The sequence below is a fragment of the Melanerpes formicivorus genome, unplaced genomic scaffold (genome assembly GCF_026170545.1).
Source record: "Melanerpes formicivorus ecotype bairdi unplaced genomic scaffold, bMelFor1.0.p_v2 SCAF_10, whole genome shotgun sequence".
Lineage (NCBI taxonomy): Eukaryota > Metazoa > Chordata > Aves > Piciformes > Picidae > Melanerpes > Melanerpes formicivorus.
The window spans coordinates 9501047-9527602 of record NW_027142362.1 but is presented as its reverse complement, the minus strand read 5'-3'; the positions used below and the strand labels follow the sequence as shown (position 1 = coordinate 9527602).

The 26556-nt window shown below is 53.7% G+C and overlaps 1 protein-coding gene across 1 annotated transcript in view; it reads left to right on the top strand.

Moving 5' to 3' along the window:
• Positions 1 to 26556, top strand: part of ITGA11 (integrin subunit alpha 11) — a 70996-nt gene that overhangs the window by 42455 nt on the left and 1985 nt on the right. The window contains exons 12-29 of the mRNA XM_068143556.1: positions 271 to 419; positions 1279 to 1419; positions 2616 to 2819; positions 3923 to 4053; positions 4971 to 5137; positions 6988 to 7130; positions 8198 to 8308; positions 9019 to 9104; positions 11224 to 11431; positions 16492 to 16590; positions 19511 to 19587; positions 21106 to 21195; positions 23689 to 23779; positions 23918 to 24031; positions 24719 to 24805; positions 25025 to 25135; positions 25969 to 26064; positions 26396 to 26509. Coding sequence (XP_067999657.1) covers positions 271 to 419; positions 1279 to 1419; positions 2616 to 2819; positions 3923 to 4053; positions 4971 to 5137; positions 6988 to 7130; positions 8198 to 8308; positions 9019 to 9104; positions 11224 to 11431; positions 16492 to 16590; positions 19511 to 19587; positions 21106 to 21195; positions 23689 to 23779; positions 23918 to 24031; positions 24719 to 24805; positions 25025 to 25135; positions 25969 to 26064; positions 26396 to 26509 — 2219 coding nt within the window. The remainder of the gene's footprint in view (positions 1 to 270; positions 420 to 1278; positions 1420 to 2615; positions 2820 to 3922; positions 4054 to 4970; positions 5138 to 6987; positions 7131 to 8197; positions 8309 to 9018; positions 9105 to 11223; positions 11432 to 16491; positions 16591 to 19510; positions 19588 to 21105; positions 21196 to 23688; positions 23780 to 23917; positions 24032 to 24718; positions 24806 to 25024; positions 25136 to 25968; positions 26065 to 26395; positions 26510 to 26556) is intronic.

Below are 26556 nucleotides of genomic sequence, written 5' to 3'. Positions count from 1 at the left end.
GCTGCATTAGGCAGAGCCAAAGCTGTTGGCTCAGGGCTCAGGGTGTAGGTAGGACACGAGCAGGTGGCTCCAAGCCCAAGGTCCCGGCGGTGGGGGTTGGTTTGAATGACTTTTATCTTTGAAGAACTCTGCTTCTCTAGCTTCCTGAGCTGGGAGGTGGCCAGAGTTCTGTCGGCAGCTGGGGGCTAATGGAAAGCAGATCAGCAGGCAGAGGCTGGGAGCCACCTGGCTGTGCTCAGCCCCATGCCCTCCCCCACTCCTGCCTTGCAGGTTACACTGTCTCCTCCGTCATCTCCACCCAGCACCAGCGCATCTACGTGGCAGGGGCGCCCAGGTTCAACCACACAGGGAAAGTCATCCTCTTCAGCATGCACAGCAACCGCAACCTCACCATCCACCAGGCGCTGAAGGGAGAGCAGGTAACAGCAGGGCACACACCAGCATCCCAGCGTGGTGCTGGTCAGATGGGACCTCTGGAGATCACCCAGACCAACCCCTCTGCCAAAGCAGGGCGCCCACAGCAGCTTGCCCAGCATCACAATGGCCAGGGGGGGTTGGAATCTCTCCAGAGGAGACTCCACAACCTCTCTGGGCAGCCTGCTCCAGGGCTCCAGCACCCTCACACCAAAGAATTTTCTCCTCATCTTCAGGTGGAACCTCCTGGGTTCCAGTTTGTGCCCCTTGCCCCTGTCCTGCCACTGAGCACCACCAACAGTAGTCTGGCCCCATTCTCTTGCCCCCCACCCTCTTGCCCCCTCTCTTTAACTCTTGCTGAGCAGATCCCCTCTCAGGCTGCTCTTCTTCAGGCTCAACAGCCCCAGGGCTCTCAGCCTTTCCTCCTCACAGATGCTCCAGGCCCCTCAGCATCTTTGTAGCCCTTGCTGGACTCTCTCCACTAGTTCCCTGTATGTCTTGAACTGGTAAGCTCCGAACTTGACCCACTCCAGCTGTAGCCTCACTAGGAGAAAGGGGCAAGAGAACCTCCCTCAACCTGCTAGCCACACTCTTCTTCATGCAAAGATGCTGCATGGATTTTTTTTTTTCCCCAGCACATGTGCTCCATCAGTCCTTTCCCTTCACTTTGCAAACAGATCCACAGGCTGCAAACACACCCACAGGATGTTCTGGGTGTCCACGCACTCTCAACTCAAATCCCATGGCTGTAGTTAGGACAGGGCTTGAAAAGCCCCCGTGGCCCCCACCAGGGTGGGTGGCAGTTCCCTAGAACACCAGGAGCATTGTCCCCATGCTTCCTCTCCTCTCCTCTCTGTCCTCCAGATTGGCTCCTACTATGGCAGCGAGATCAACTCCCTGGACGTCAACGGCGACGGCATCACCGATGTCTTGCTGGTGGGAGCCCCCATGTTCTTCAGTGAGGGCAGGGAGAGGGGCAAGGTCTACGTCTACACCCTGCAAGAGGTATGTGGCAGCACCCACTGGGCAAGCTGGGGATGCCACAGGAACTATGTGCCCTCATGTCGCCCCACCAGCTTCCACTGAAGTAACCCAGCAAGGATGGTGAGACACCGGAACAGGTTGCCCAGATGGGTCTTGAAAGTCTCTGGAGAAGGAGACTCCACAACCTCTCTGAGCATCCTGTTCCAGGGCTCCACCACTTTCACAGTAAAGAATTTTGATCTCATGTTGTGGTAGAACTTCCTGGACATCTTTAGCTAGATCTTTGACTTGCTCAGAGCCCCATCAAATTTGACTTTGAATGTCTCCAGGGATGGGACTTCCACCACACCTCTGGGCAGCCTGCTGTGGCTGTTGTGAGAGTTGAGGTGGATTTGTCTGCTTTCCTTGTTTATAAAGCATCTCAGGGGGGTTGCTCACTGCCAATGAAGGGAGCCCAGCCTACGCTGGAGCAGAGCCAGCTCATATTGAGATTCCACTGCTGCCAGCCAGGCAAGCTTCCCAGCTTTGAGGAAGTAACGTGGAGGATGCAAGGAGAGGTCCCAGTGCTCCTGACTGCGAGGATATGATGCACAAAGTGAGGCCTTTGGAGCGTGGGTGTCTCTCTAGCGAAACAGTCCCCATTCACTTTGCTCCCTCAAAACTGTTCCCTCCAATGGGAACCCTCCTGCCTGGAGGCTGGACCAGGCATGGAGTTGTAGGAAGCAGCAAGATTGGGTCTTCACCATCATCACTTCAGGGCACAGATGAGACATGTGTCACTCCCAACCCCTGCCCTGGCATCCAGCAGCACTCTGGGGTGGGACAAGCTTCCTTCCTGCCCTCAGACTGGGCTCAAAAGGCAGTTTCTGAGCCAAATGCATCAGTCTCCAGACATGTGGGGCAGGAACCAAGTCATGGTCTGCATCCAAGAGTACAGAGCCCAACCAGAGAAAGGGAAGACCCACATCTACAGCACAACTTTTTATGCCATTATTTCTGTAGGTTGCTATGAAAAGAAGACAGAGTAGGTGTGGGGCTGGTGTGGGGCCAAGGATGTGCTGAGCAGAAAGTCCCACGGCCCCAGGAAGGCTCTCATCTTCTTCCTTAAAATCTTCTCTCTCTACACCTTTGAGGACTTTCTCCTCTTGTCTGTTTTGATGATGATGATTTAGGGGTTTGGGGTTTCTTTTTGCCTTTCTCTTTGGCTGGCCCAGCAGAACCACTTCGTTTCCAGTGGTGCCCTGATGGATCTGCAGAGCTACCAGAACTCTCGCTTCGGCTCCTGCATCGCTGCGGTGCCCGACCTCAACCAGGACTCCTACAACGACCTTGTGGTGGGGGCACCTTTGGAGGATGAGCACCAAGGAGCAATATACATCTTCCTTGGCTTCAGAGAGACCATTCTGAAGAAGTACAAGCAGGTACAACACCCAGGTGCTTCAGCTGACCTCATCCTTCAGGACAAGGGGCAGTGGTTTTAAACTAGAGCAGGGTAGATTTAGATTGGGCAGCAGGAAGAAGTTCTTTACTGTGGGGGTGGTGAGGTGCTGGAATGGCTTACCCAGAGAAGCTGTGGACACCTCATCCTTGGAAGTATTTAAGACCAGGCTGGATGAAGCTCTGAGCACCATGACCTAGTGGGAGGTGTCCCTGCCCATGGCAGAGGGGCTGGAACTAGCTGATCTGTAAAGTCTCTTCCAACCCAAACCATTCTATGTCTTTTCTCTTGTGAGAGATCCAAGACAAAACAGATGTAGGGTATGGAAAACCTGCTGGAATCCTTGGATGCTTAGCTTGGTGCAACAGAATGCTGTAGATAAACTATTTCATCGATTCACAGAATGGTTTGGGTTGGAAGGGACCTTAAAGATCATCTAGTTCCAAACACCTCACCATGGGCTTCCCACCAGAACAGGTTGCTCAAGGCCTCATCCAGCCTGACCTTTAACACTTCCAGGGAAGGGGCATCCACAGCCTCCCTGGACAACCTTGTTGCAGTGTCTCACCACCCTCACTGTAAAACACCAGAAACCTTACACCTGGGAGAAGAAGTAAATGCAGAGTCAAACTATCAGAACTCTCTGGATGGTGTCTCCAGAGACAAATGGCGCTTTGGGACATGACTTAGTGGGCATCATAGTGTTAGGTTGATGGTTGGACTTGATCCCAGAGGTCTTTTCTGACCTCTATGATCCCAGAGGTCTTTTCTTTTTCACTGTGATCCCTCCGTGATCCCAGAGGTCTGTTCTGGTTTCCGTGATCCCAGAGGTCTGTTCTGGTTTCCGTGATCCCAGAGGTCTGTTCTGGCCTCCGTGATCCCTCCATGATCCCAGAGGTCTTTTCCAACCTCCATGGTCGCAGAGGTCTTTTCTGACCTCTATGATTCTACAAACAGCTCCCTGGAAGGCGATGGTTGGTGCAGTCACTTGGAAAGGGCCATCTTCAGTGGTGTGGTGGGGGCTGGTGTGACAGAGCCCTCCAGGGGTGCTGGAAGCCAGCCTGGATTCTCCTCTTTGCTTTCCAGCGGATAGCAGCTGCCGACCTCGCGCCAGGCTTGATGTATTTTGGATGCAGCATCCATGGGCAGCTGGACCTGAACGAGGATGGGCTCGTGGACTTGGCTGTTGGCTCTCTGGGCAACGCTGTCTTGCTGTGGTTAGCTCTGTCTCCTTTGTATCTCTCCTCTGCCCAAAGCTTCTTGCAATTTGGGCATGTGGGGTAGGGGAGGTGGGGGGAGAGCTGATCTCCCAATAATCTGAGCCATCTTTCCACAATGATGACCCCCTGTCTGGTGAGACCATGGGATTTCAGTGCTGTTGGGCTCTAGAAAGATGCCAGAGATATTTCTACCTTGAATTTCATCCTTGGTTCCCCAGGAGTTTCAAACCAGCTAATTGGTTTGTGGTGATTTGCCCAGGCTCCCTCTGCTCTTACTTAATAACAGCTTCATGTGTTTAAATATTGATTCATGCTCAGAAAGTCCCCTGGCAGCTGGTAGGATGGAGGGTTGGTGTGCCCAGTAGAGATGGGCCATCCTGGGCTCTGCCCTGAGCAGTGTTATATTCACACAAGTGGTCAAATCCTGCTCCTGGTGCTGAGCTACACTTCCCTGGCATGAGCAGGAGGCAAATATTTTCAACAGACAGCGTTCTGCAAACGCTGTGTCAAGGAGCTGAGAGCAGAGCAGCACACTGCGGTGGCCTTTGGTCTTCTTCAGCACCTTCCTCAACATGAGGAGAAACTTCTTTGATGTGAGGGTGCTGGAGTCCTGGAGCAGGCTGACCAAAGAGGTTGTGAAGTCTTCTTCTCTGGAGACTTTCAAGAGCCATCTGGATGCATCCCTGTGTGACCTGCCCTAGGTGATCCTGCTTTGGCGGGAGGGGGGTTGGACTCAGTGATCTCCAGAGGTCCCTTCCAACCTTTACCAATCTATGCCTATATGATTCTTGATGCTGAGAAAACAGGTGGGAAAGGTGTGAAAAGGGTGAATCTGGTGGCCTGTGGAGGATGCTGCAGCTGCATGTCGGTGTCCCATGGCACAGCACATCTCCTGACCCTTGCTCGCCCTGCAGGTCCCGCAGCGTGGTGCAGATCAACGCCAGCATGCGCTTCGAGCCCTCCAAAATCAACATCTTCACCAAGGACTGCAAGAGGAACGGGAAGGATGCCACCTGCATGTCAGCCTTCATCTGCTTCACTGCCATCTTCCTCTCATCCCACTTCCAAACAGCCACTGTGGGTAAGCAGCGTAGCACGCGTGACACAAACTCCGAGTCATCCAAGTTATTTCGGTCTCCAGCCAGGCTGGATCACCAGCCTTCTGCCAAGGGAAGCCACCCAGGAGCTTGGCATGTCTGGAGGCGTGCACAGTGCCACCCACCACATCCCTTTTTACCCACAGTTTTGTCTATGTCCTGGCAGAAGCAGCAGGGACTGTGGCTCCAGCATTAAACAGTGCCAAGAAGCAGCTCAAGGAGGACACCACCTGCTGCGTATTGAACCTCTGATTTCACCTACACCCTGGGGCAAAGCTCCTCTGTAGCTCATCTTGTGGTGGGGCATGTGATGGAGGTGTCACTACCACCTCACCAACCAGTGGGATAGGAGAGTATGTGCCCAGACCGTGCTCTGCAGAGCTCATCCATCCTCCCTGCTCCAGGGACAGGTCACATCTGCTGACCATCTGTGTCGGTTTCCTACTGTCCTGGGGAATCTCTGTGAAGTTACTGCCCAGCTCTGCTATTGAACCCTTCCATGCTGCTGTGATCTTGGGTCTACCCAGTGGATCACAGAATCCCAGCATGGTGGGGTTGGAAGGAATCTCTGCAGATCACCCAGTCCAACCCCCCTGCTAAAGCAGGGGCACCCACAGCAGCTTGCCCAGCATCACAATGGCCAGGGGGGGTTGGAAGGTCTCCAGGGAAGGATACTCCACAGCCTCTTTGAGCAGCCTGCTCCAGGGCTCCAGCACCCTCACAGCAAAGTTTCTCCTCCTGTTCAGATGGAACCTCCTGGGTTCCAGTTTGTGCTCACTGCCCCTTGTCCTTTCACTGGGCACCACTGACAAGAGTCTGGCCCCACCCTCTTGGCCCCCACCCTGTACTGGTGCAGAGGGTTGTTCCTTCCCACATGCAGGACCCCACACTTGCTTTCTTGCCCATGACCCAGCTCCAGACAGAGGAAAATGATGGTGACTGTCCCTGCAACCCAGCAGGAGATGTTAAAGAGGAAATTAGGTCAAGAATGAAGCTAAAGGAGAAACTCCCACTCCCCTGAGCAATATTTTTGCCTTGTGCTCTCCAATCCAGAGTCCTCCTCCTCCCTGCTGGCTTTGCAGAACTTGCAGGATAGGAAGCTGAGAGGGAATTCCTTGACTTCTTTAATGTCACACTTATTTCTACCCAGAAGATCCACCCAGTGGACACTGTGCTGAAGGCTGATAGTTGGTCTTCCCTCTGGTGTAGCAGTTGCAAATCCCACCCTACTTGGGTTTACCTCCAATCCTGGGTTCAGTTTTGGGCCACTCGTTAGAAGAAGGACAATGAGATGCTGGAACAGGTCCAGAGAAGGGCAATGAAGCTGGGGAAAGGTCTGGGGAACAGCTGAGGGAACTGGAGCTGTTCAGCCTGAAGACGAGAAGCCTGATTTGAGACCTCACCTCTCTCTATAACTCCTTGAAAGGAGCTTGGAGCCAGGTTGGGGTTGGTCTCTTCTTCCAGGGAGTAAGTGACAGAACAATAGAAAATGGTCTCAGGTTGTGCCAGGGGACATTTAGAGTGGAAATGAGGAACAATATCTTCCCCAATAAGTTTGTCAAGGCATGTCCCAGGCTGCCCAGGGCAGTAATGGAGTCCCCATCCCTGGAGGGGTTTCAAAGCCATGGAGATGTGGTGCTGAGAGCCATGGTTTAGCGGTAACCTGGCAGTGCTGGGTTAACAGTTGGACTTGATGATCCTAAAGGTCTCTTCTAACCCAATCAGTTCTGTGATTCCAATGGCTTGGGTGCACAAGAGCCCATTTTTGGCCCAGGGTAGCTCTCTAGTGAGAGTGAGCCCAGAGGGAGCCCTGAGGGCTGTGCTGTCCCTGCAGGGCTGCGGTACAACACCACCATCGATGAGCGCAGGTACACGTCACGGGCTCACCTGGATGAGAGTGGAGAGAGGCACACACAGAAGAGGCTGCTGCTACTGGCTGGCCAGGAGCACTGTGACAAGCTCCACTTCCATGTCTTGGTGAGTATGGAGGAGGACAAGGCTGGGGTCTCCTTCTCTACCAGCCCCAGTGCAGATGTTCCGCACCTTGTGCAAGCAAGTAGTGTGCTGGGATGTGGTCAGAGGAGCCTCAGTGGCTTCATGGGGCTGAAACTGGCTTCATCTCCCTGTCTGGATTTCTTCACATTGACTTTGATGTGGTCAAGGATGGAGCTGCTGGTGCACAGCAGCTGCAGGATCCCCAAGCAATGAGTTCATCACAGCCCCAGCTTCCCTCAGCTGCTAGCTGTGCCCTCAGGGAGGGCACGCACTCCTGACCCCCAGGGCAGGCTGGTCCTCCTGCTCCACATTTGGTGAAAATTAGGAGGTTATTTTTCCATTAGGAACCAAATTCCTCCATGCCAGTCCCCAGTGCTGTCACTTTCTGACCATCAAGGTCCTCATCCTTGGGTGCAGGGGTTGGCAAACCCTTCTGCATCGCTCACGGGGAACAGCTGAGGCACAGATCTGGCCAGATTCAAACATTCCCAGCGAATGATGAGGATGTTGTGGAGGCCAGGGAGGGCTGAGCTGCCAGACTGGCCCAGCCCCAAGCCCCAGCCTGAACTGGCGTGAACTTCTGGGAAATTCAAGTCTGGAGCTTGAGATGGAGATTGTGAATTAGCCCAAGGAGCTTCAGAGCATCCAGCTGCTGGGCCAAGGCATGGTGAAAGCTCAGAGAGCTGCTGTAGTGGTGCAGCTTCGTTATCAGGTGGATGAGCCTTGAGTAAGGGTTGCAAGACAGCTCTGCATCACTCTGGGAACAGCACTTCCCTAGAGCATTCACTTTTTGGAGCAAGCATCTCCATGGTGAGACATTTCCAGCACCATCAGAGACGTAGATGTGCATGGCTGCTGAACACCCGAGCTTGGGTTGCCCCTGTTCCTAGGTAAGGGTTAGCTGGAGACACAGGATGATTGCACACCAAGGCTGCAAAGCTTTTCTTTCAGAAGATAATCACACGTGGCTGTAGCTCTGCCTTACCTGGCTCCCTGATGCTGTTCCACCACAAGCATGAACCTTGTCCAATGCTTTCTGCCCGCCACAGGACACAGCTGATTATGTGAAGCCGGTGACATTCTCCATCAACTATGATCTGGAGCACCCTGAGAAGGGTCCCATGCTGGATGATGGCTGGCCCACCTCGCTCAAGGTCTCGGTAGGTAGCAGCACTGACCTCCCAGGGTGCCTTTTATCAGGCACTCAGTCAGCAGATTTAGCTCTGGAAGTCACATTTGCTTCTTTATCTGTAGTCCCTGAGCCCTCCCATCATCACAGAATCATAGAACAGTTTGAATGGGAAGGAATTGATGATCTTTGAGGTCTCTTCCAACCTTGGTGATTGTGTGAATCTTCAAGGTCATCTAGTTTCAACTCCCATGCCATGGGAAGGGACATCTGCAACTCCAGCAGGTTGCTCAGAGCCCCAAACAACCTGACCTAGAATGGGTCCAGGGATGGAGCATCTCCCACCTTTCTGGGCAACCTGGGCCAGGGTCTCACCGCCCTCAGGGTCAAACAAATTCTTCTTTCTCTCCAGTCTCTATCTCCCTCTTGTAGTTCAAGTCATCACCCCTGGTCCTGCCACAAGAGGACGTCTTAAAATGCCTGTCCCCAGCTTTCTTCTTAGCCACCTTTAAGCCCTGAAACACCACCAGAAGGTCTCCCTGGAGCCTTCTCTTCTCCAGGCTGAACATGAACAACTCTCCCAGCCTGGCCTCACAGCAGAGGGCTTCCAGCCCTCCCAGCATTGCTGTGGCCTCCTCTGGACTTGATCCAACAACCATAGAATCATTTGGGTTGGAAGAGACCTTTCTGTTCAACCTGGGGCACAAATCATCACCAAGCTGCTCTTGCTGTCCCCTTCAGGTCCCTTTCTGGAATGGGTGCAATGAAGATGAGCACTGTGTCCCTGACCTGGTCCTGGATGCCAGAAGCGACATGCCCAGTGCCATGTGAGTAGGTGATTCAAAGCCCCTCCCAAAACAAACAGGGAGGGGGGCTCCAAACCCCAGCCCTAGCCCATGCTCTGTAACTTCTAGCATCACACCGGGTCCTTCATTCAACACCACCGTGAGGTACTCCTCAGCACCTCTGCTCAGAGCTGGTTTCTGAGCTTCTGCCTGGAATGAGTGGGTGGGTTTTGAGGGAATCCATGACAAAAAAAATGACTGTCTGATGCCATGGTGACAGGCCCCAGGGAGACAAATCAGTAAATAACAGAGGGGAGCAAACACAAGGCTGGCATCACCCCCTGGGCAATTAGGGGTCTGACGCACGCAGCAGAAATAATTATACCCTGCATCTCCTTCCTTCAAGAGTTTCCAAAGGTTATCCAGGAGCACAGGAGCCTCAGCCTCCTCCTCCATACGTGGCAGAAGGTTCTGGATCAAGCTCATGGCCTGATTACTTGTAATTCAGCATTTATTGCTCCGTGACTTCCATAAAGCTCTTAGTCCTGAGGATGTGACCTGGGGCTTGTTCAGAAAGGGGTCTGGGGCTCGGCCAGGATGGGGTCCCAGGCACCCAGCACCCCTGGTGGGGGTGCTATGGGAGGTTGAAGAGAGGTGTAGGTAGGCATGTGCTCTACTGGGGTGCCTAATTTGGCTCTTCCTGAAGCCTGTGGAGCTTATACCAGTTTATGCCCATTGCCCCTTGTCCTGCTGCTGGACACCACTGACAAGTCAGGCCCCATCCTTGTGCCACCCACCCTTTAGCTCTTGCTGAGCATTGAGCAGATCCCCTCTCAGGCTGCTCTTCTCCAGGCTCAACAGCCCAAGGGCTCTCAGCCTTTCCTCCTCACAGAGACACTCCAGGCTCCCCAGCATCTTCACAGCCTCCACTGGACTCTCTTCATTAGTTCTCTATCTCTCTAGTTCTGGGCTCCCCAGTTCAAGACCCAGGACTCCAGCTGTGGCCTCACCAGGACAGAGAAGAGGAGAACCCCCCCACAACCTGCTGGCCACACTCCTCTTCATGCAGCCCAGGAGACCACTGGTCTTCTTGGCTACAGGGACACATTGCTGGTGATGGTCAGCTTGTTGTCCACCAGCACTCCTAGTTCCTTCTCTGCAGAGCTCCCTCCCAGAGCTCTGAACTGGTTTTGGAGAGCACTGGGCACCATTAGCCAAAATTCCCAAACAATGGTCCCTGGGAGGCACTCATGATCCCACTTCCATAGCCATGCAGTACAATGGAGTAGGGATCTCCCAGGGCTCTCCAAGCCCATAAAGTCTCTGTGACAAGGTCTGGGTGTGGTCCTGCAGGCGGCACTTGCAGGGACATGATGGCATTCAACAAGTCCAAGTGCCAGGTGCTGCACTTTGGCCACAGCAACCCCATGCAGAGCTACAGGCTGGGGTTGGAGTGGCTGGAGAGCAGCCAGGCAGAAAGGGACCTGGGGATGCTGGTTGATAGTAGGCTGAACATGAGCCAGCAGGGTGCCCAGGTGGCCAAGAAGGCCAATGGCATCCTGGCCTGCATCAAGAACAGTGTGGCCAGCAGGAGCAGGGAAGTCATTGTGCCCCTGTACTCAGCCACACCTTGAGTACTGTGTCCAGTTCTGGGCCCCTCAATTTAAGAAGGACATTGAGACACTTGAATGTGTCCAGAGAAGGGCAATGAGGCTGGGGAGAGGTCTGGAGCACAGCCCTGGGAGGAGAGGCTGAGGGAGCTGGGGTTGTTTAGCCTGGAGAAGAGGAGGCTGAGGGGAGACTTTATTGCTGTCTACAACTACCTGCAGGAAGGTTATAGCCAGGAGGGGGTTGGTCTCTTCTCCCAGGCAACCAGCACCAGAACAAGAGGACACAGTCTCAAGCTGTGCCAGGGGAAGTTTAGGCTGGAGGTGAGGAGAAAGTTCTTCCCAGAGAGAGTTGTTAGCCATTGGAATGTGCTGCCCAGGGAGGTGATGGAGTCTCCATCCCTGGAGGTGTTCAAGAGGGGATTGGATGTGGCACTTGGTGCCATGGTTTAGTTGTCATGAGGTGTTGAGTGACAGGTTGGACTTGATGATCCTTGAGGTCTCTTCCAAGCTCATTGATTCTATGATGTAAGGCCTGTGCCCTCCTCTTGCAGGGACTACTGCTGGCGGACGCTGCGGCGGGCACCCCCGGACTGCTCGGCCTTCAGCCTCTCCTTCGACACCTCCGTCTTCGTCGTCGAGAGCAGCAGGAGGAGGGTGGCTGTGGAGGCAGTGCTGGAGAACCGAGGTGAAAACGCCTACAGCACGGTCCTCAACATCTCCTTCTCCAGGAACCTCCAGTTTGCCAGCCTGATCCCCAAGGTGAGGCGGGGCGCAGGGGAGGCGCAGGGCTTTCCGGAGGAGCCGGATGAGAAAGCTGTGTCCTAAAGCAGAGCCCAGAAATATCTCCCTCCCTCATAAATCAGACATGTTTATGGGCTCAGTCCCTAAGCACTTACAGCCCTCTCAGCTCTTTATTTTGGAAATACCAAAAGGTTTGCATTTTAAGAGCCTGGAACAAGGTTCCAAGGCAGATGAAATTATTTCCTCCTTTCTTTTCTTTTCTTTTCTCTTTCCTTTTTTTTTTCTACTCCAGTAGTTTAAAAATACTTGCTGCTGCACGTGGCCAAGTCCCTGTCAGGGATGGATTTTTGCAGCTGAGATGTAACTCCTGGAAGCATGGGCAGATAATGTGAATGTGGCCACAGCTCAGCATCAAGCTGCTCCCACCTTACAGAATCCCAGAGTGGTGAGGGTCAGATGGGAGCTCTGCAGATCACCCAGTCCAACCCCCTCCCCTGGTAAAGCAGGGGCAGCCACAGCAGGAGCACAACCACCAGGTGGGTTTGGAAGCTCTCCAGAGAAGGAGATTCCACAACCTCTCTGGGCAGCCTGCTCCAGGGCTTTAGCACCCTCATGGCAAAGAAATTTCTCTTGCTGTTCATATGGAGCCTCTTGGGCTGCAGGTTGTGTCCCTTATCCTGTCTCTGAACATCAGATAGAGTGGAGTAGGATAGGGTAGGATAGAGTGGAGTAGGATAGGATAGGATAGAGTGGATATCCACAAGTCCATGGGACCAGATGGGATCCATCCTAGGGTGCTGAGAGAGCTGGCGGATGTGCTAGCTAGGCCACTCTCCATCATTTTCCTCCAGTCCTGGCTCACTGGTGAGGTCCCAGATGACTGGAAACTGGCCAACGTGGTCCCCATCCACAAGAAGGGTCGGATGGAGGAACCTGGAAACTACAGGCCAGTCAGCCTGACCTCAGTGCCAGGGAAAGTGATGGAGCAGATTATCCTGGCAGCAATAACTGCGCACCTGAAGGATGGCCAAGGGCTCAGGTCCAGCCAACATGGATTCAGGAAGGGCAGATCCTGCCTCTCCAACCTGATCTCCTTCTATGATCAGGTGACCCGCCTGGTGGATGTGGGGAGGCCTGTTGATGTAGTCTGCCTGGACTTCAGCAAGGCCTTTGACACCGTCCCCCACAGCAAACTGCTGACTAAGCTGTCAGCCTGTGGATTGGACCACTACACTCTGTGCTGGGTTAGGAACTGGCTGGAGGGCCGGGCCCAGAGAGTGGTCGTGAACGGTGCCGCATCCAGCTGGAGGCCAGTCACCAGTGGTGTCCCCCAGGGATCAGTGCTGGGCCCTGTCCTCTTCAACATATTCGTTGATGATCTGGATGAAGGGGTAGAGTCAGTCATCAGCAAGTTTGCAGATGACACAAAGTTAGGGGCAGATGTTAGTCAATTAGAGGGTAGAAAGGCTCTGCAGAGGGACCTCGACTGACTGGACAGATGGGCAGAGTCCAATGGGATGGCTTTCAACAAGTCCAAGTGCCCAGTGCTGCACTTTGGCTATGGCAATCCCATGCAGAGCTATAGGCTGGGGTCGGAGTGGCTGGAGAGCTCCCAGACAGAGAGGGACCTGGGTGTGCTGATCGACAGCCACCTGAATATGAGCCAGCAGTGTGCTCAGGTGGCCAGGAGGGCCAATAGCATTCTGGCCTGCATTAGGAATAGTGTGGCCAGCAGGAGCAGGGAGGTCATAGTGCCCCTGTACTCTGCTCTGGTTAGGCCACACCTTGAGTACTGTGTCCAGTTCTGGGCTCCTCAGTTTAAGAAGGACATTGAGACACTTGAGCGTGTCCAGAGAAGGGCAACAAGGCTGGTGAGAGGCCTTGAACACAAGCCCTATGAGGAGAGGCTGAGGGAGCTGGGATTGTTTAGCCTGGAGAAGAGGAGGCTCAGGGGTGACCTTATTGCCCTCTACAACTACCTGAAGGGTGGTTGTAGCCAGGAGGGAGTTGGCCTCTTCTCCCAGGCAACCAGCACCAGAACAAGGGGACACAGTCTCAAGCTGCGCCAGGGGAGGTTCAGACTCGAGGTGAGGAGGAAGTTCTTCACCGAGCGAGTCATTCGGCATTGGAATGGGTTGCCCAGGGAGGTGGTTGAGTCATCGACCCTGGAGGCGTTCAAGGGGAGATTGGACGTGGCACTTGGTGCCATGGTCTAGTCATGGGGTCTGCGGTGTCAGGTTGGACTCGATGATCCTCGAGGTCCTTTCCAACCTAAGTGATACTGTGATACTGTGATACTGAGTAGGATAGGATAGGATAGAGTGGAGTAGGATAGGATAGGATGGAGTGGAGTAGAATGGAATGGAATGGAATGGAATGGAATGGAATGGAATGGAATGGAATGGAATGGAATGGAATGGAATGGAATGGAATTAACCAGGTTGGAAGAGACCTTTGAGATCATCAAGTCCAACCTATCACCCAACTCCATCTAATCAGCTAAACCATGGCACCAAGCACCCCATCCAGTCTCTTCCTAAACACTTCCAGGGATGGTAACTCCACCACCTCCCTGGGCAGCACATTCCAATGGTCAATCTCTCTTTCTATGAAGGACTTCTTCCTACCATCCAGCCTAAACCTCCCCTGGTGCAGCTTGAGACTGTGTCCTCTTGTTCTGGTGCTGGTTGCACCAGAGAAGAGCTCATCATGCTCCATCCACTCCCACCCTCCACAGTATGCCATCCCCCCACCTCTCTCTCTCACTCACTCACTCACTCTTGATGTGACTGTTCCCTTTTCCCAGTGAGGTTTGGGAAATATGCTGATGCTGCTGACCCCCCCCCCCCCCTCCCCCAACCACCCCCACCATGACATCATTCCTGCCCACAGATCCTGTGTTTATTTTTCTACAAGCTGTGCCAGGGGAAAGCTGTGGGGCACCTTGCCCACAAACTAGGAAAAATGCATTTGTTTTCTTTAGGAGAGATTTCTCCAGATAGAGTGAGGAGGGGAAGGAAAAACCCAACACTGTTTGCTGACAGGCAGCATCAGGCAGCAATGGTTGTGCAAAATATTTGTAGCTTCTTAGAGAAGCATTGCTGATGGGTTCCTGTCCAAAGGACCAGCTGGAGATGATGGATGTTTGGGTCCCAAAACAAGTGTAGCTTGTGGCCCATGACACAGTCTCAAGCTGTGCCAGGGGAGGTTTAGGCTGGATGTTAGGAAGAAATTCTTCATAGAGAGAGAGACTGGCCATTGGAATGTGCTGCCCAGGGAGGTAGTGGAGTCACCATCACTGGAGGTGTTTAGGAGGAGACTTGATGAGGTGCTTGGTGCCATGGGTTAGTTGGTTAGATGGAGCTGGATGATGGGTTGGACTGGATGATCTCAAAGGTCTCTTCCAACCTGGTCTGGTCTCCTCCTCTCTCCTCCTCTCTCCTCCTCTCTCCTCCTCTCTCCTCCTCTCTCCTCCTCTCTCCTCCTCTCTCCTCCTCTCTCCTCCTCTCTCCTCCTCTCTCCTCCTCTCTCCTCCTCTCTCCTCCTCTCTCCTCCTCTCTCCTCCTCTCTCCTCCTCTCTCCTCCTCTCTCCTCCTCTCTCCTCCTCTCTCCTCCTCTCTCCTCCTCTCTCCTCCTCTCTCCTCCTCTCTCCTCCTCTCTCCTCCTCTCTCCTCCTCTCTCCTCCTCTCTCCTCCTCTCTCCTCCTCTCTCCTCCTCTCTCCTCCTCTCTCCTCCTCTCTCCTCCTCTCTCCTCCTCTCTCCTCCTCTCTCCTCCTCTCTCCTCCTCTCTCCTCCTCTCTCCTCCTCTCTCCTCCTCTCTCCTCCTCTCTCCTCCTCTCTTCTCTTCCATGGTGTCATCAGATGAGTGGGACACTGCTGATGGCTGTCAAGGTGTTTTGTCTGGATGGTGCTGGGATGTTTCACCTCCTAGGTAGGGCTTATTTGGTGGCAACAGCTCAGAGACCCTGATAGGGTCAAAGAGCCAAATCTAAAATATCATAGAATGGTTTGGGTTGGAAGGGACCTTCAAGATCATCTGGTTCCACTCCCCTGGCTAGGGGCAGGGACACCACCTAGTAGACCAGGCTGCTCAAAGCCCTGTCCAGCCTGGCCTTGAACACCCCCAGGGAGAGGCATCCACAACCTCCCTGGGCAACCTGTTCCAGTGTCTCACCACCCTCACTGGAAAGAATTTCTTCCTCATCTCCAGTCTAAATCTCCCCACTTCCAGCTCAAAGCCATTGCCCCTCATCCTGTCACCACAAGCCCCTACAAAAAGTCTCTCCCCAACTCACCACAGTTGCACTCAAAGATCTTAAAGGTCTTTTCCATCCAAAACAATTCTATGGTTCTGGGGTCTAGTGATGGGGATGGACACCTGCACACAACCAGGGTACAACCTCCTGTAGTGTTGTCCCATCTGGTGTTCACAAGGGGACTGGACGTGGCACTTGGTGCCATGGTTTAGTAGTCATGAGCTCTTGGGTGACAGGTTGGACTTGATGATCTTTGGGGTCTTTTCCAACCTTGTTGATTCTATGGTCATGGCAAGAGAGGAGGCAGAGCAGGATCAATGCCCCATCCCACCCCAGCCTGTGCTTGGGCTGTGTGATGGGCAGGAGCTTCCCACTTCCCCAGCCTGCCTGATGAGCTGGAAAGGTGTTCAAGAAGCAGGAACCTAACTGTTGAGAGAAGGAAAATCAAGTATCTCTGCTTAGCTGGTGGCCACACAGGACAGTATCTCCTGTTATCTCTTGGTGCTTCCCTTGAGCACAGGAAAAAACCCATTGTTCTTCCCAGTTACAGTGCCAAGAGGAATTCAGTTCATTCTTTCACCACTGCAGTTAAACTTCTACAGAGGCTTTCAGGCAGGGAGGTGGGAGTTTCTTGCTAGACATGGCCCTCTCCAGGAACAGCCCTACAATATTCAACTGCATGGGAAGGATTCCCAGATTGCTGGGTGGGTGGGTTGGTTTGGGTGCCTCTTTTGAGCCCTCAAGGTGTGTTTTGCTGCTTTCACCGTGAGCCAGGTCATGGTGCTTGTGCCCGGTGTCATGGACGCTTCCTGTCCCATTTAGGACGACACAGACATCAACATTGACTGCATGACTGAAGACAAGAACCCCAACAAGAAAGTGTGCAATGTGAGCTACCCCTTCTTCCGAGCCAAGGCCAAGGTAAAGCCATTCCTTCCTGCCCAAGTGAGCCTTCAGCCATGAGGCAGGAGCCCTTTGACCCCAGCATGGGCCATTGGCCGCCATGCCTTCCCTCCCCGTGCCATGCCTTGCCTTGCCTTGCCTCCCCATGCCATGCCTTGCCTTGCCTTGCCTCCCCATGCCATGCCTTGCCTCGCCTCCCCGTGCCATGCCTTGCCTTGCCTTCCCTCCCCGTGCCTTGCCTTGCCTTCCCTCCCCGTGCCTTGCCTTGCCTTGCCTCCCCATGCCATGCCTTGCCTCGCCTCCCCGTGCCATGCCTTGCCTTGTCTTCCCTCCCCGTGCCTTGCCTTGCCTTCCCTCCCCGTGCCTTGCCTTGCCTTGCCTCCCCATGCCATGCCTTGCCTTGCCTTGCCTCCCCGTGCCTTGCCTTGCCTTGCCTCCCCATGCCTTGCCTTGCCTTGCCTCCCCATGCCTTGCCTTGCCTTGCCTCCCCATGCCTTGCCTTGCCTTGCCTCCCCATGCCTTGCCTTGCCTCCCCACGCCACGCCATGCCTTGCCTTCCCTCCCCGTGCCTTGCCTTGCCTCGCCTCCCCATGCCTTGCCTTGCCTTGCCTCCTCGTGCCTTGCCTTGCCTTGCCTCCCCATGCCTTGCCTTGCCTTGCCTCCCCATGCCTTGCCTTGCCTTGCCTCCCCATGCCTTGCCTTGCCTTGCCTTGCCTCCCCATGCCTTGCCTTGCCTTCCCTCCCCATGCCTTGCCTTGCCTCGCCTCCCCGTGCCTTGCCTTGCCTTGCCTCCCCATGCCTTGCCTTGCCTTGCCTTGCCTCCCCATGCCTTGCCTTGCCTTGCCTTGCCTCCCCATGCCTCGCCTTGCCTTGCCTTGCCTTGCCTCCCCACGCCTTGCCTTGCCTTGCCTTGCCTCCCCATGCCTTGCCTTGCCTTGCCTTGCCTCCCCATGCCTTGCCTTGCCTTGCCTTGCCTCCCCATGCCTCGCCTTGCCTTGCCTTGCCTTGCCTCCCCACGCCTTGCCTTGCCTTGCCTTGCCTCCCCATGCCTTGCCTTGCCTTGCCTTGCCTCGCCTCCCCATGCCTTGCCTTGCCTTGCCTTGCCTCCCCATGCCTCGCCTTGCCTTGCCTTGCCTTGCCTCCCCACGCCTTGCCTTGCCTTGCCTTGCCTCCCCATGCCTTGCCTTGCCTTGCCTTGCCTCCCCATGCCTTGCCTTGCCTTGCCTTGCCTCCCCATGCCTCGCCTTGCCTTGCCTTGCCTTGCCTCCCCACGCCATGCCTTGCCTCCCCACGCCTTGCCTTGCCTCCCCATGCCTTGCCTTGCCTCCCCATGCCTTGCCTTGCCTCCCCATGCCTTGCCTTGCCTCCCCATGCCTTGCCTTGCCTCTCCATGCCTTGCCTTGCCTCCCCATGCCTTGCCTTGCCTCCCCACCCCATCAATCCATCCATCTTTGGGCTGGATTGCATTGAGCAGGATTTTGAAAGCTCACCATCTGGCTTCTTCCCTTTCTCTCTCCATTGCTGGTGGTCAAAAGGCACATTGGTTAGGATGCTGCTTGATCCTAGGAGAGCACCAAAAGCAAACTCACCTCCTCTAGGTCAAAAAGACTTGACTCCAATCCTTTGAAGACATTTAATGTTCTCTTTAAATGATGGATGGTGACTTCCTCACAGGATCATTGAATCATCGGGTGGTTTAAGTTGGAAGGGACCTTTAAAGGCCATCTAGTGCAACCCCTCTGCAGTCAGCAGGGACATCTGCAACCAGAGCAGGTTGCTCAGAGCCCCAAACCACCTGACCAGGAATGGTTCCAGGACTGGGACATCCATGGGATGAGGCATCCTTACCTGCCTGAGAGTTTTTGCTTGCTCTGAACACCCTAGGTCCCTCTAGACCTTCCCTCAAGCCTGCCCAAGCCCCCTCAGCCTGGTGGCCTCCCCCAAACCATAGCTCACAGTGGTTCCCAGCGCTCAGGGGAAGCCCAGGGCCGGTGAGCATCATTTTTTCTACACCACAAAACCCTTTCAGATGTTATGTGTAGCACTAAGCCTGGGAAGGAAGAGCAAGGGGATGCCACACTGCAGTCACCAAGTCTCCATGTGGAATCCCACCTGCCCATCCTGCACCTCTGTGGGAAAAGAGGCCAACACAAGCAGGACCTGAGAGGAAATCTTTTGAACTTCCACATCCATCTGAAACTTTTCCTTGTCAGAGTCTTGGTAATGATGGATGAGCTCCAGGCACTTCACTAGGCTTGCCACCACCACCCCCCCACCAAAAAAAAACCCACCCAACCCTCTCAGATGCCTGTGGCTGTAGAAAGAGCTCAGCAGCCCCAACTCCCCATGACCTACAGGGGCTGAGAATGCATCTGCGTGGCATCAGGTAGCCCAGGTCCTGCCAAAACAAAGACGAGCTGGAAATGGAAATTTGGCTGGAGAGCAGCAGGAGCTTTAATATTCTCCTCAGCTGTGCAGTCCCAGACAGTTTGAGGTCATTGCCACAGCTCTTGCAGATGTGACATTTATCACATTTTATTGTTGTTGGCCCCTCTCCGGCTGCCTTCCCACCCCGTGCCGCAGATGGGAGCAAGCAGCCTTCTCGCTGCAGGTCCCCTGGAGGGTTTCTCTTCCAACTGCTTGATTCCCTGAGCTCACAGCACATACACACACACAACAAAAACCCCAAACAAACAAACAAACCACCCAAACCAAAACCAAATGCAAAGCAAACCACGAAAGCTATGCGAGGGGCTGGGAGCGGATCCTGCATATCTCCAGCCTGGACATTTCTTTCCTTGGAAAGCTGAGGTCCTGCCCAAAGCCTGGCAGCATCTTCTGGTGGCATAAAGGGGGATGGTCTCGCCCATCAAGCCCCTACACTGCTCCTCAGGGTTTTGGTTTTCCACCCCTCATGTTTTCTCCCATCTCTTTCCAGGTAGCTTTTCGCCTGGACTTTGAATTCAGCAAGCTGATTTTCCTTCAGAGCATGGAGATCTACCTGATAGCAAACAGGTGACTGGTTGCTTGCTCCCTTGGGCTTGTGGGCTGAGCTGGGTTTCTTACAATCTCAGCATGGTGACCAACATCAGCTGCAAGAGGTGTCAGCTGTTAACTACACCCCACCTAGCCAGGGGGTGTTCCAGCCCAGGGGAAAATAGTCTTTGTGGCTTAACACTTCAAAGCCAGGCTTGTGGGAGGGCTGTCTCCTCTGGGTTTACTGCCTTTAGCCTGGTTTTCCTCCCAGCATGGTGAGGTTGGACAGGACCTCTGGAGATCATCCAGTCCAACCCTACCATGCTAAAGCAGGGCACCCACAGCAGCTTGCCCAGCATCACAATGGCTAGGAGGGTTTGGAAGCTCTCCAGAGGAGACTCCACAGCCTCTCTGGGCAGCCTGCTCCAGGGTCCCAGCACCCAAAGAAGTTTCTCCTCCTCACCAGATGGAACCTCCTGGCTTCCAGTTTGTGCTCATTGCCTCTTGTCCTGTCACTGGGCACCACTGACAAGAGTCTGTCCCCATCCTCTTGCCCCACACCCTTTAGCTCTTGCTGAGCATTGATCAGATCCCCTCTCAGGCTGCTCTTCTCCAGGCTCAACAGCCCCAGGGCTCTCAGCCTTTCCTCCTCACAGAGATGCTCCAGGCCCCTCAGCATCTTCAGAGCCTCTTTCTGGTTGTTCCCTCTCTCTTGAAATCAGGAGCCCAGAACTAGATCCAGGATTCCAGATGTGGCCTCAGCAGGGCAGAGCAGAGTGGGAGGAGAGCCTTCCTCAGTCTGCTGGTCACTCTTCTTCATGCAACCCAGGAAACCATTGCCCTTCTTGGCCATGAGGGCACATTGTTGGTTTGTGGACAACTTGTCCATCAGCACTTCCAGGTCTTTCTCTATGGAATGGAAGCTTCCTTCTTCCACTCCATGAGTGATGCTGAAGGCTTTATTCAGAAAGCAACCTTAAGGACCCTTGGTTGCCATGGGCCATTATGGAGTCCTTACCCTGCAGTCACACTCTAGGCTTCTTTTACTGATCTAGATGTTTCCAGTCATTGTTTTCTGTCCATGTGGAGGCTGCACAGCCACTGCCAAGCTCTATACTGCACAGTAAGGGTTTAGATTGCTTCCCACCCACCTTCACAACTGCAAATACCTACAGGAGAAGCATCTCCTAAGAGCTTTGATAACTTCTCCTCATTCACTTGCCCTGCACAGGTGAAGTTTTCCATCAGCTGAGTGAGATCTCATTAGGATATTTTCCATTTTCACCATATTTGGTGTCTGGGAGCAGCTGAAGAGCTGCTGGGAGCTGAGGAGCTGACCTGGGAGTGGCTGCACCCCTTTAGGAACACTGGGTGTGAAACCTCTCTCCAAAAGATCTGCTTTTATGGCCATGGGTTAATAAATGTTACAGAATAAAGTTAATTCTCATCATATTTCGGCCAAAAAAGGCAAAATTTCAGCCCTTTGCCACCTCCTTTCAAAGATACAAAGGGAGTCAGCTCCTGCCTCACCCCTCACTTGTCCTGCTGCTGTTTCAGTGACAGTGAGGAGAAGGAGACCACCAAGGAGGACAACTTTGCTCACCTAAATTATCACCTGAAGTATGAAGCTGACCTGCTCTTCACCAGGTGAGTGTTTTGGAAGAGGGTGAAGCTTTTGAGGGTCCCTGGTTTGTAGGGTGTCCTCACACAAGCCCAGCATGGTGGGGGTTGGAAGGGACCTCTGGAGATCATCCACTCCAACCCCCCTGCTAAAGCAGAGGAACACACAGCAGCTTGCCCAGGATCACAATGGCCAGGTGGGGTTGAAAGCTCTCCAGAGATGAAAGCTCCATAACTTCTCTGGGCAGCCTGCTCCCAGGCCCCAGCACCCTCAAAGTCAAGAAATTTCTCCTCCAGTTCTGTTCTTCCTTAAGTTTTAAGACTCATCATGGAATCATTGAATGGTTTGTGTTGGAAGGGCCCTTAAAGATCATCTAGACCATGGGCAGGGCCACCTTCCTCTAGACTAGTTTGCTCAAAAGTTCAGCCAACCCAACCTTGACCACTTCCAGGAAGAGTCCTTTGGGAAAACCATGTGCTGGCCCCATGAGAGTTCATGGAATTACAGAAATGGATAGGATAGGGTAGGGTAGGATAGGGTAGGATAGGATAGGATAGGATTAACCAGGTTGGAAAAGACCTTCGAGATCGAGTCCAACCTATCACCCAACACCATCTAATCAACTAAACCATGGCACCAAGTGCCTCATTCAGTCTATTCCTAAAGAACTCCAGTGATGGTGACTCCACCACCTCCCTGGGCAGCACATTCCAATGGCCAATCTCTCTTTCTGTGAAGAATTTCTTCCTAACATCCAGCCTAAACCTCCCCTGGCACAGCTTGAGACTGTGTCCTCTTGTTCTGGTGCTGGTTGCCTGGGAGAGGAGACCAACCCCCACCTGGCTACAACCTCCCTTCAGGTAGTTGTAGAGAGCAAGAAGGTCTCCCCTGAGCCTCCTCTTCTTCAGGCTAAGCAACCCCAGCTCCCTCAGCCTCTCCTTGTAGGGCTGTGCTCCAAACCCCTCCCCAACTTTGTTGCCCTTCTCTGGACACATTCCAGCAACTCAACATCTTTCCTAAGCTGAGGGGCCCAGAACTGGACACAGGACTCAAGCTGTGGCCTAACCACTTCCATCCAAAGAGAATCTCTAAAGTTCTTCCCAGAGAGAGTTGTTAGCCATTGGAATGTGCTGCCCAGGGAGGTGGTGGAGTCTCCATCCCTGGAGGTGTTCCAAGAGGGGATTGGAGGTGGCACTTGGTGCCATGGTTTAGTCATGAGGTCTGTGGTGACAGGTTGGACTTGATGATCTTTGAGGTCTCTTCCAACCTTGGTGATTCTGTGATTCTAATCCAATGCAAACCGAGGTTTATTTGAGGGATTGCTTCGGAACAGGAGCTGTGGGAGCCATAAAACCAGGGACATCCAGCTTGGTAGGTCCTTCAAAGCCAGCAAGGAGCAGCGAGATTCTGTGCCTTCAGCAGCCTTTAAATGCACCAATGTCATTAAATAGCTGTGAGGGCAAGTTCATTCTTGAAGAGGGAAAAAGCCCTTTCTTTTGGAGGTTCACAACGTTCATGCCACGTGTCAGGAGCCAACCTCTGGGCTGCTGGCCATCCCATTAAAAATCCTCTCTCCAGCAGCTCAGCTGAGGCGTGTGTGGAAGAGTTTGGGCATCCAGAGGAGGAACTCAAGCAAGGGGAATCCTCAGCCCAAGCAGAGAGGAGGATTTATTAACCTGCTGCTAACTTCTTAACCTGCTGACAAGGAAGAGCCCTCGTGGCCCCCAGAAGCACATTCCCTGGCACTCCCAGCTCTGATTCTGAGCAGATTTTTGTGACTTTCAGTCATTTTATGTTTGGTTGGGTTTGGGGTTTTTTTCCCCCTTTGCTTTTGGTGTTTTTTTTCACACACAGTGGAGCACTGAAAGTAAAACCACTTTAATACTCAAAATTTATGGGGAGTGGGGGAATTATTTGCTTAATAAAGATCAGCAGAGCCTTATGTGAGAAGGGAGAACTTGGAGGAGAAGCAACAGCAGCAAAAAAAAATCACATTTGAGCACTTTGAGTGTGGGTGTAGGGGGGGAATGGAAATTAATTGAGGTTAGGGGGAGGGTCACCTCATGCTGTGACACCAATGAGCACGTGTGACATCCCAGCCAGGCTCTCACAGCGTCCATCAGATGCTCCTGGCTCCTTCCCCTCCTTTCCATCTGCAAAACAGAGATGTGATTTATCTCCTGTGAGGTGTTCAAACCTTCAACCAAGGTCTTGGATGTCTCTGTTAAATTAAATAGGCTCTCCCCCCAAAAAAAAAAGATTCTACAAGAATGGAAACTACTCCAGCAGCAGAGCAGCAGGAAAGTCACCCATCTTTGGTTGTATGAGGGGGAGCCAGGTGGTTGTTTCCATCCAAAATGGGGCCAGACAGACCAAAAGTCCTCTGCTTGAAGAATCTGTCTGCGGAAGGCCTGGGAAGGGGCTTCCTAACCTGGTTCTGGGATGGCTGGATGTGGGGCTGCTTCATGCTCTGTTTGCTCAAAGCCTACTTTGAGACTTGTCCTCCTATGTCATGACAGGGCTTCAAGCCTGGACTACTATGAAATCAGGTCCAACAGCTCCCTGGAGAGATATGACAGCATTGGTCCCCCCTTTCATTGCACCTTCAAGGTAAGGAGGAGGTTTTCAACCGGCTTAGGGTCAGATCAAGTGATATCCTGGAGGCAGGTTGTGCCATGGTCACCCTGCTTGTCCTCATCCCTTGAGATGCCAGCACCCTGGGAACATCCCTGTCCTCTGTCCTCACAGCTGCAGAACCTTGGCTTCTTCCCTGTGGAGGAGGTGACCATCAAACTCACCATCCCCGTGGCCACCCGGGCGGGCAACCGCCTGCTGCTCCTGACTGAATTTGTGGTGGACCAGGTAGGAAGGGGTTTTCAGCCCCATTAAGCACATGTGGGTCCCTTCTGCACCAGGGAGGGATAGGAACATCTCATGGTGGGTCATCCCATCCTTTTTCAAACCTTCTCCCTCCCCCCCATGCTCACACCTGCCTGGATGTTCTTGGCTTGTGTTGCTTCTCCCTTTGGAATTTCCTTGGCTGGAAACATGGAAAATGGAAGCAGCCAAAGGGTTTCAGTCCAAATATTTCTCTGAGCTAGACCTCCCTCTGGCATGTAATGAATTCTTCAGGGTCTTGAAAGTATCTGCTGTGTCTGGGGTGGAGGCTTGAGCAGACAGAATGGATCCAAGGGCATCTTGAGTCTCCCACTGCCCCTACAGCCATGGAGGAGTAAACATGGAAAGAGCCCAGTGAAGGGACAGTGTGCCTATGGCTGGATTTGGCCTCTGCCAGGCTGGGGCTCACTGGGGAGAGGCACAAACCCCAGCAATTTAATAAAGTAGCAAGGATGGACTCCTCCTGGGGCAGGACCCAGCTGCATCCCACAGTGACCCAAACTCAGTCCCTAGCTCTAGCAAAGTCCAGAGGGCTGCTGGGCCCCTCCACTTCCACCGGGATGGATGTTGAGCATGGGAAAGGCTGTGGTGAGGTGGCCAATGTGGTGAGGTGGCCAATGTGGTCCCCATGCCCACTGGTTTTCCCCTCAGGAGAACACAACCTGCAACATCTGGGGAAACACCACTGACTACCGGAGGACACCTGCTGAGGAGGACCTCTCCCGCACCCCCCACCTGGTATGCAGCATCCTGAGCCTGACCTTGGCTCTCAGCTGAGCTCCATCAGTCTGGGAAGCCCCCAGGGTGGAATTGTCATGGGGGAGGATGGACAGGTGGCTCCTCCACCGGGGTCTGGCCTTTGCTCTTCTCAATGTGTGCCAAAGGAGAAGTCCAGGTGGGTCTTATCCCCTTTCCAAGGCAGTGAAGCTCCTACACCACCAACTTCTCCCCTTGCAGAACCACAGCAACTCTGACGTGGTGTCCATCGACTGCAATGTGAAGCTAGCCCCCAACGAGGAGATGAACTTGCACTTGCGTGGCAACCTGTGGATGAAGTCTCTGAAAGCAGTAAGTCCTCCCAGAGCAGCCCTCACACTTACCTGCTGAAGGAGACCAGGCATGTGCAGGGTGCACATCCTGGTCTCCTGGCTGGGTGTGAGCACCCAACCTTCTGCACATCAACTTCATCCTGGGAACTTGGATCCTGAGCAGTTAGGTTTTTCACTGCAGCTTAGCTACACTCCCTGCATTGTCCTTCTCAATGGATGCACCACCCAGCAGCCCTGGCACAGATGCAAAGCTGCTTTGGGGAGCAAAGCTGTGGGGAGAACCCTTACAGGGTGCTAGATCCTTTCCCATGTCTGGTAATCATTTGGGCTCCTCACCATAAGAAGGACAGTGAGAAGCTGGAGCATCTCCAGGGGAGGGCAACAAAGCTGGTGAAGGGTATAGAGCACAAGTCTTGTGAGGAGCAGCTGAGGGACCTGGGGTTGTTCAGCCTGGAGAAAAGGAGCCTGAGAGGAGTCCTTTTAGCTCTCTACAGCTCCCTGAAAGGAGACTGGAGCCAGGTGAGGGTCAGTTTCTTCTCCCTAGTGACAAGTGGTACGACAAGAGGAAATGGCCTCAAGTTGTCCTGAGGGAGGTTTAGTTTGGATATGAGGAACAACTGTTTTCCCTTGAGGGTTGTCAAGGCCTGGCTCAGGCTGCCCAGGGCAGTGGTGGAGTCCATATCCCTGGAGGGGTTTTGAAGCCATGAAGATGCAGTGCTGAGGGCCATGCTTAGTGGTGATGTGGCAGTGCTGGGTTAATGGTGGGACTGGATGATCATGACAGCCTTTTCCAACCCAAATGACTCTGTGACTGTGTGGCATGGTGCTCACCTCCAGCTTCTCTTTGTGCAGCTGAAGTTCAAGTCACTGAAGCTCACCACAAACGCTGCTCTCCAGCGACGTTTTGGGAGCCCCTTCATCTTCCGTGAGGAGGACCCCAGCCGTCAGGTGAGTGACCCCCTGGGCAGGGCAGTCACACATGGACAGCTTTGGGAATGCTGCACCACCCAGAAACCCCAGTGGGGAAATCCCTGCAGAAGGGCTGGAGTGAGCCAGCTCTACAGAGCTTGGAGCACCTTGGTGCAGTCGTGGCTGGATCGGAACAGCTCCAGTCTCAGCATCGCAGGATGGAGCCAGTTCCTGGTGTATAGGGTGGTCATCCTGTCCAGCAGCTCCAGCATCCTCCCAGAAGAGGGGGTGCTCAGCATTCCCACCGTCATGCCATGCCCTCCAGTCTGCTCCTCCCCCAGCAGGACCTTTGGATGCTCTTTCCTTGCAGATAATATTTGAAATCTCCAAGCCAGAGGAATCGCAGATCCCCATCTGGATCATCCTGGGTAGCACTTTAGGAGGTCTCCTGCTCCTGGCCCTGCTTGTCCTTGCACTCTGGAAGGTGAGCAGCCTTTCAGCCACACACATCAGGGGCTTGGTGGAGACCTC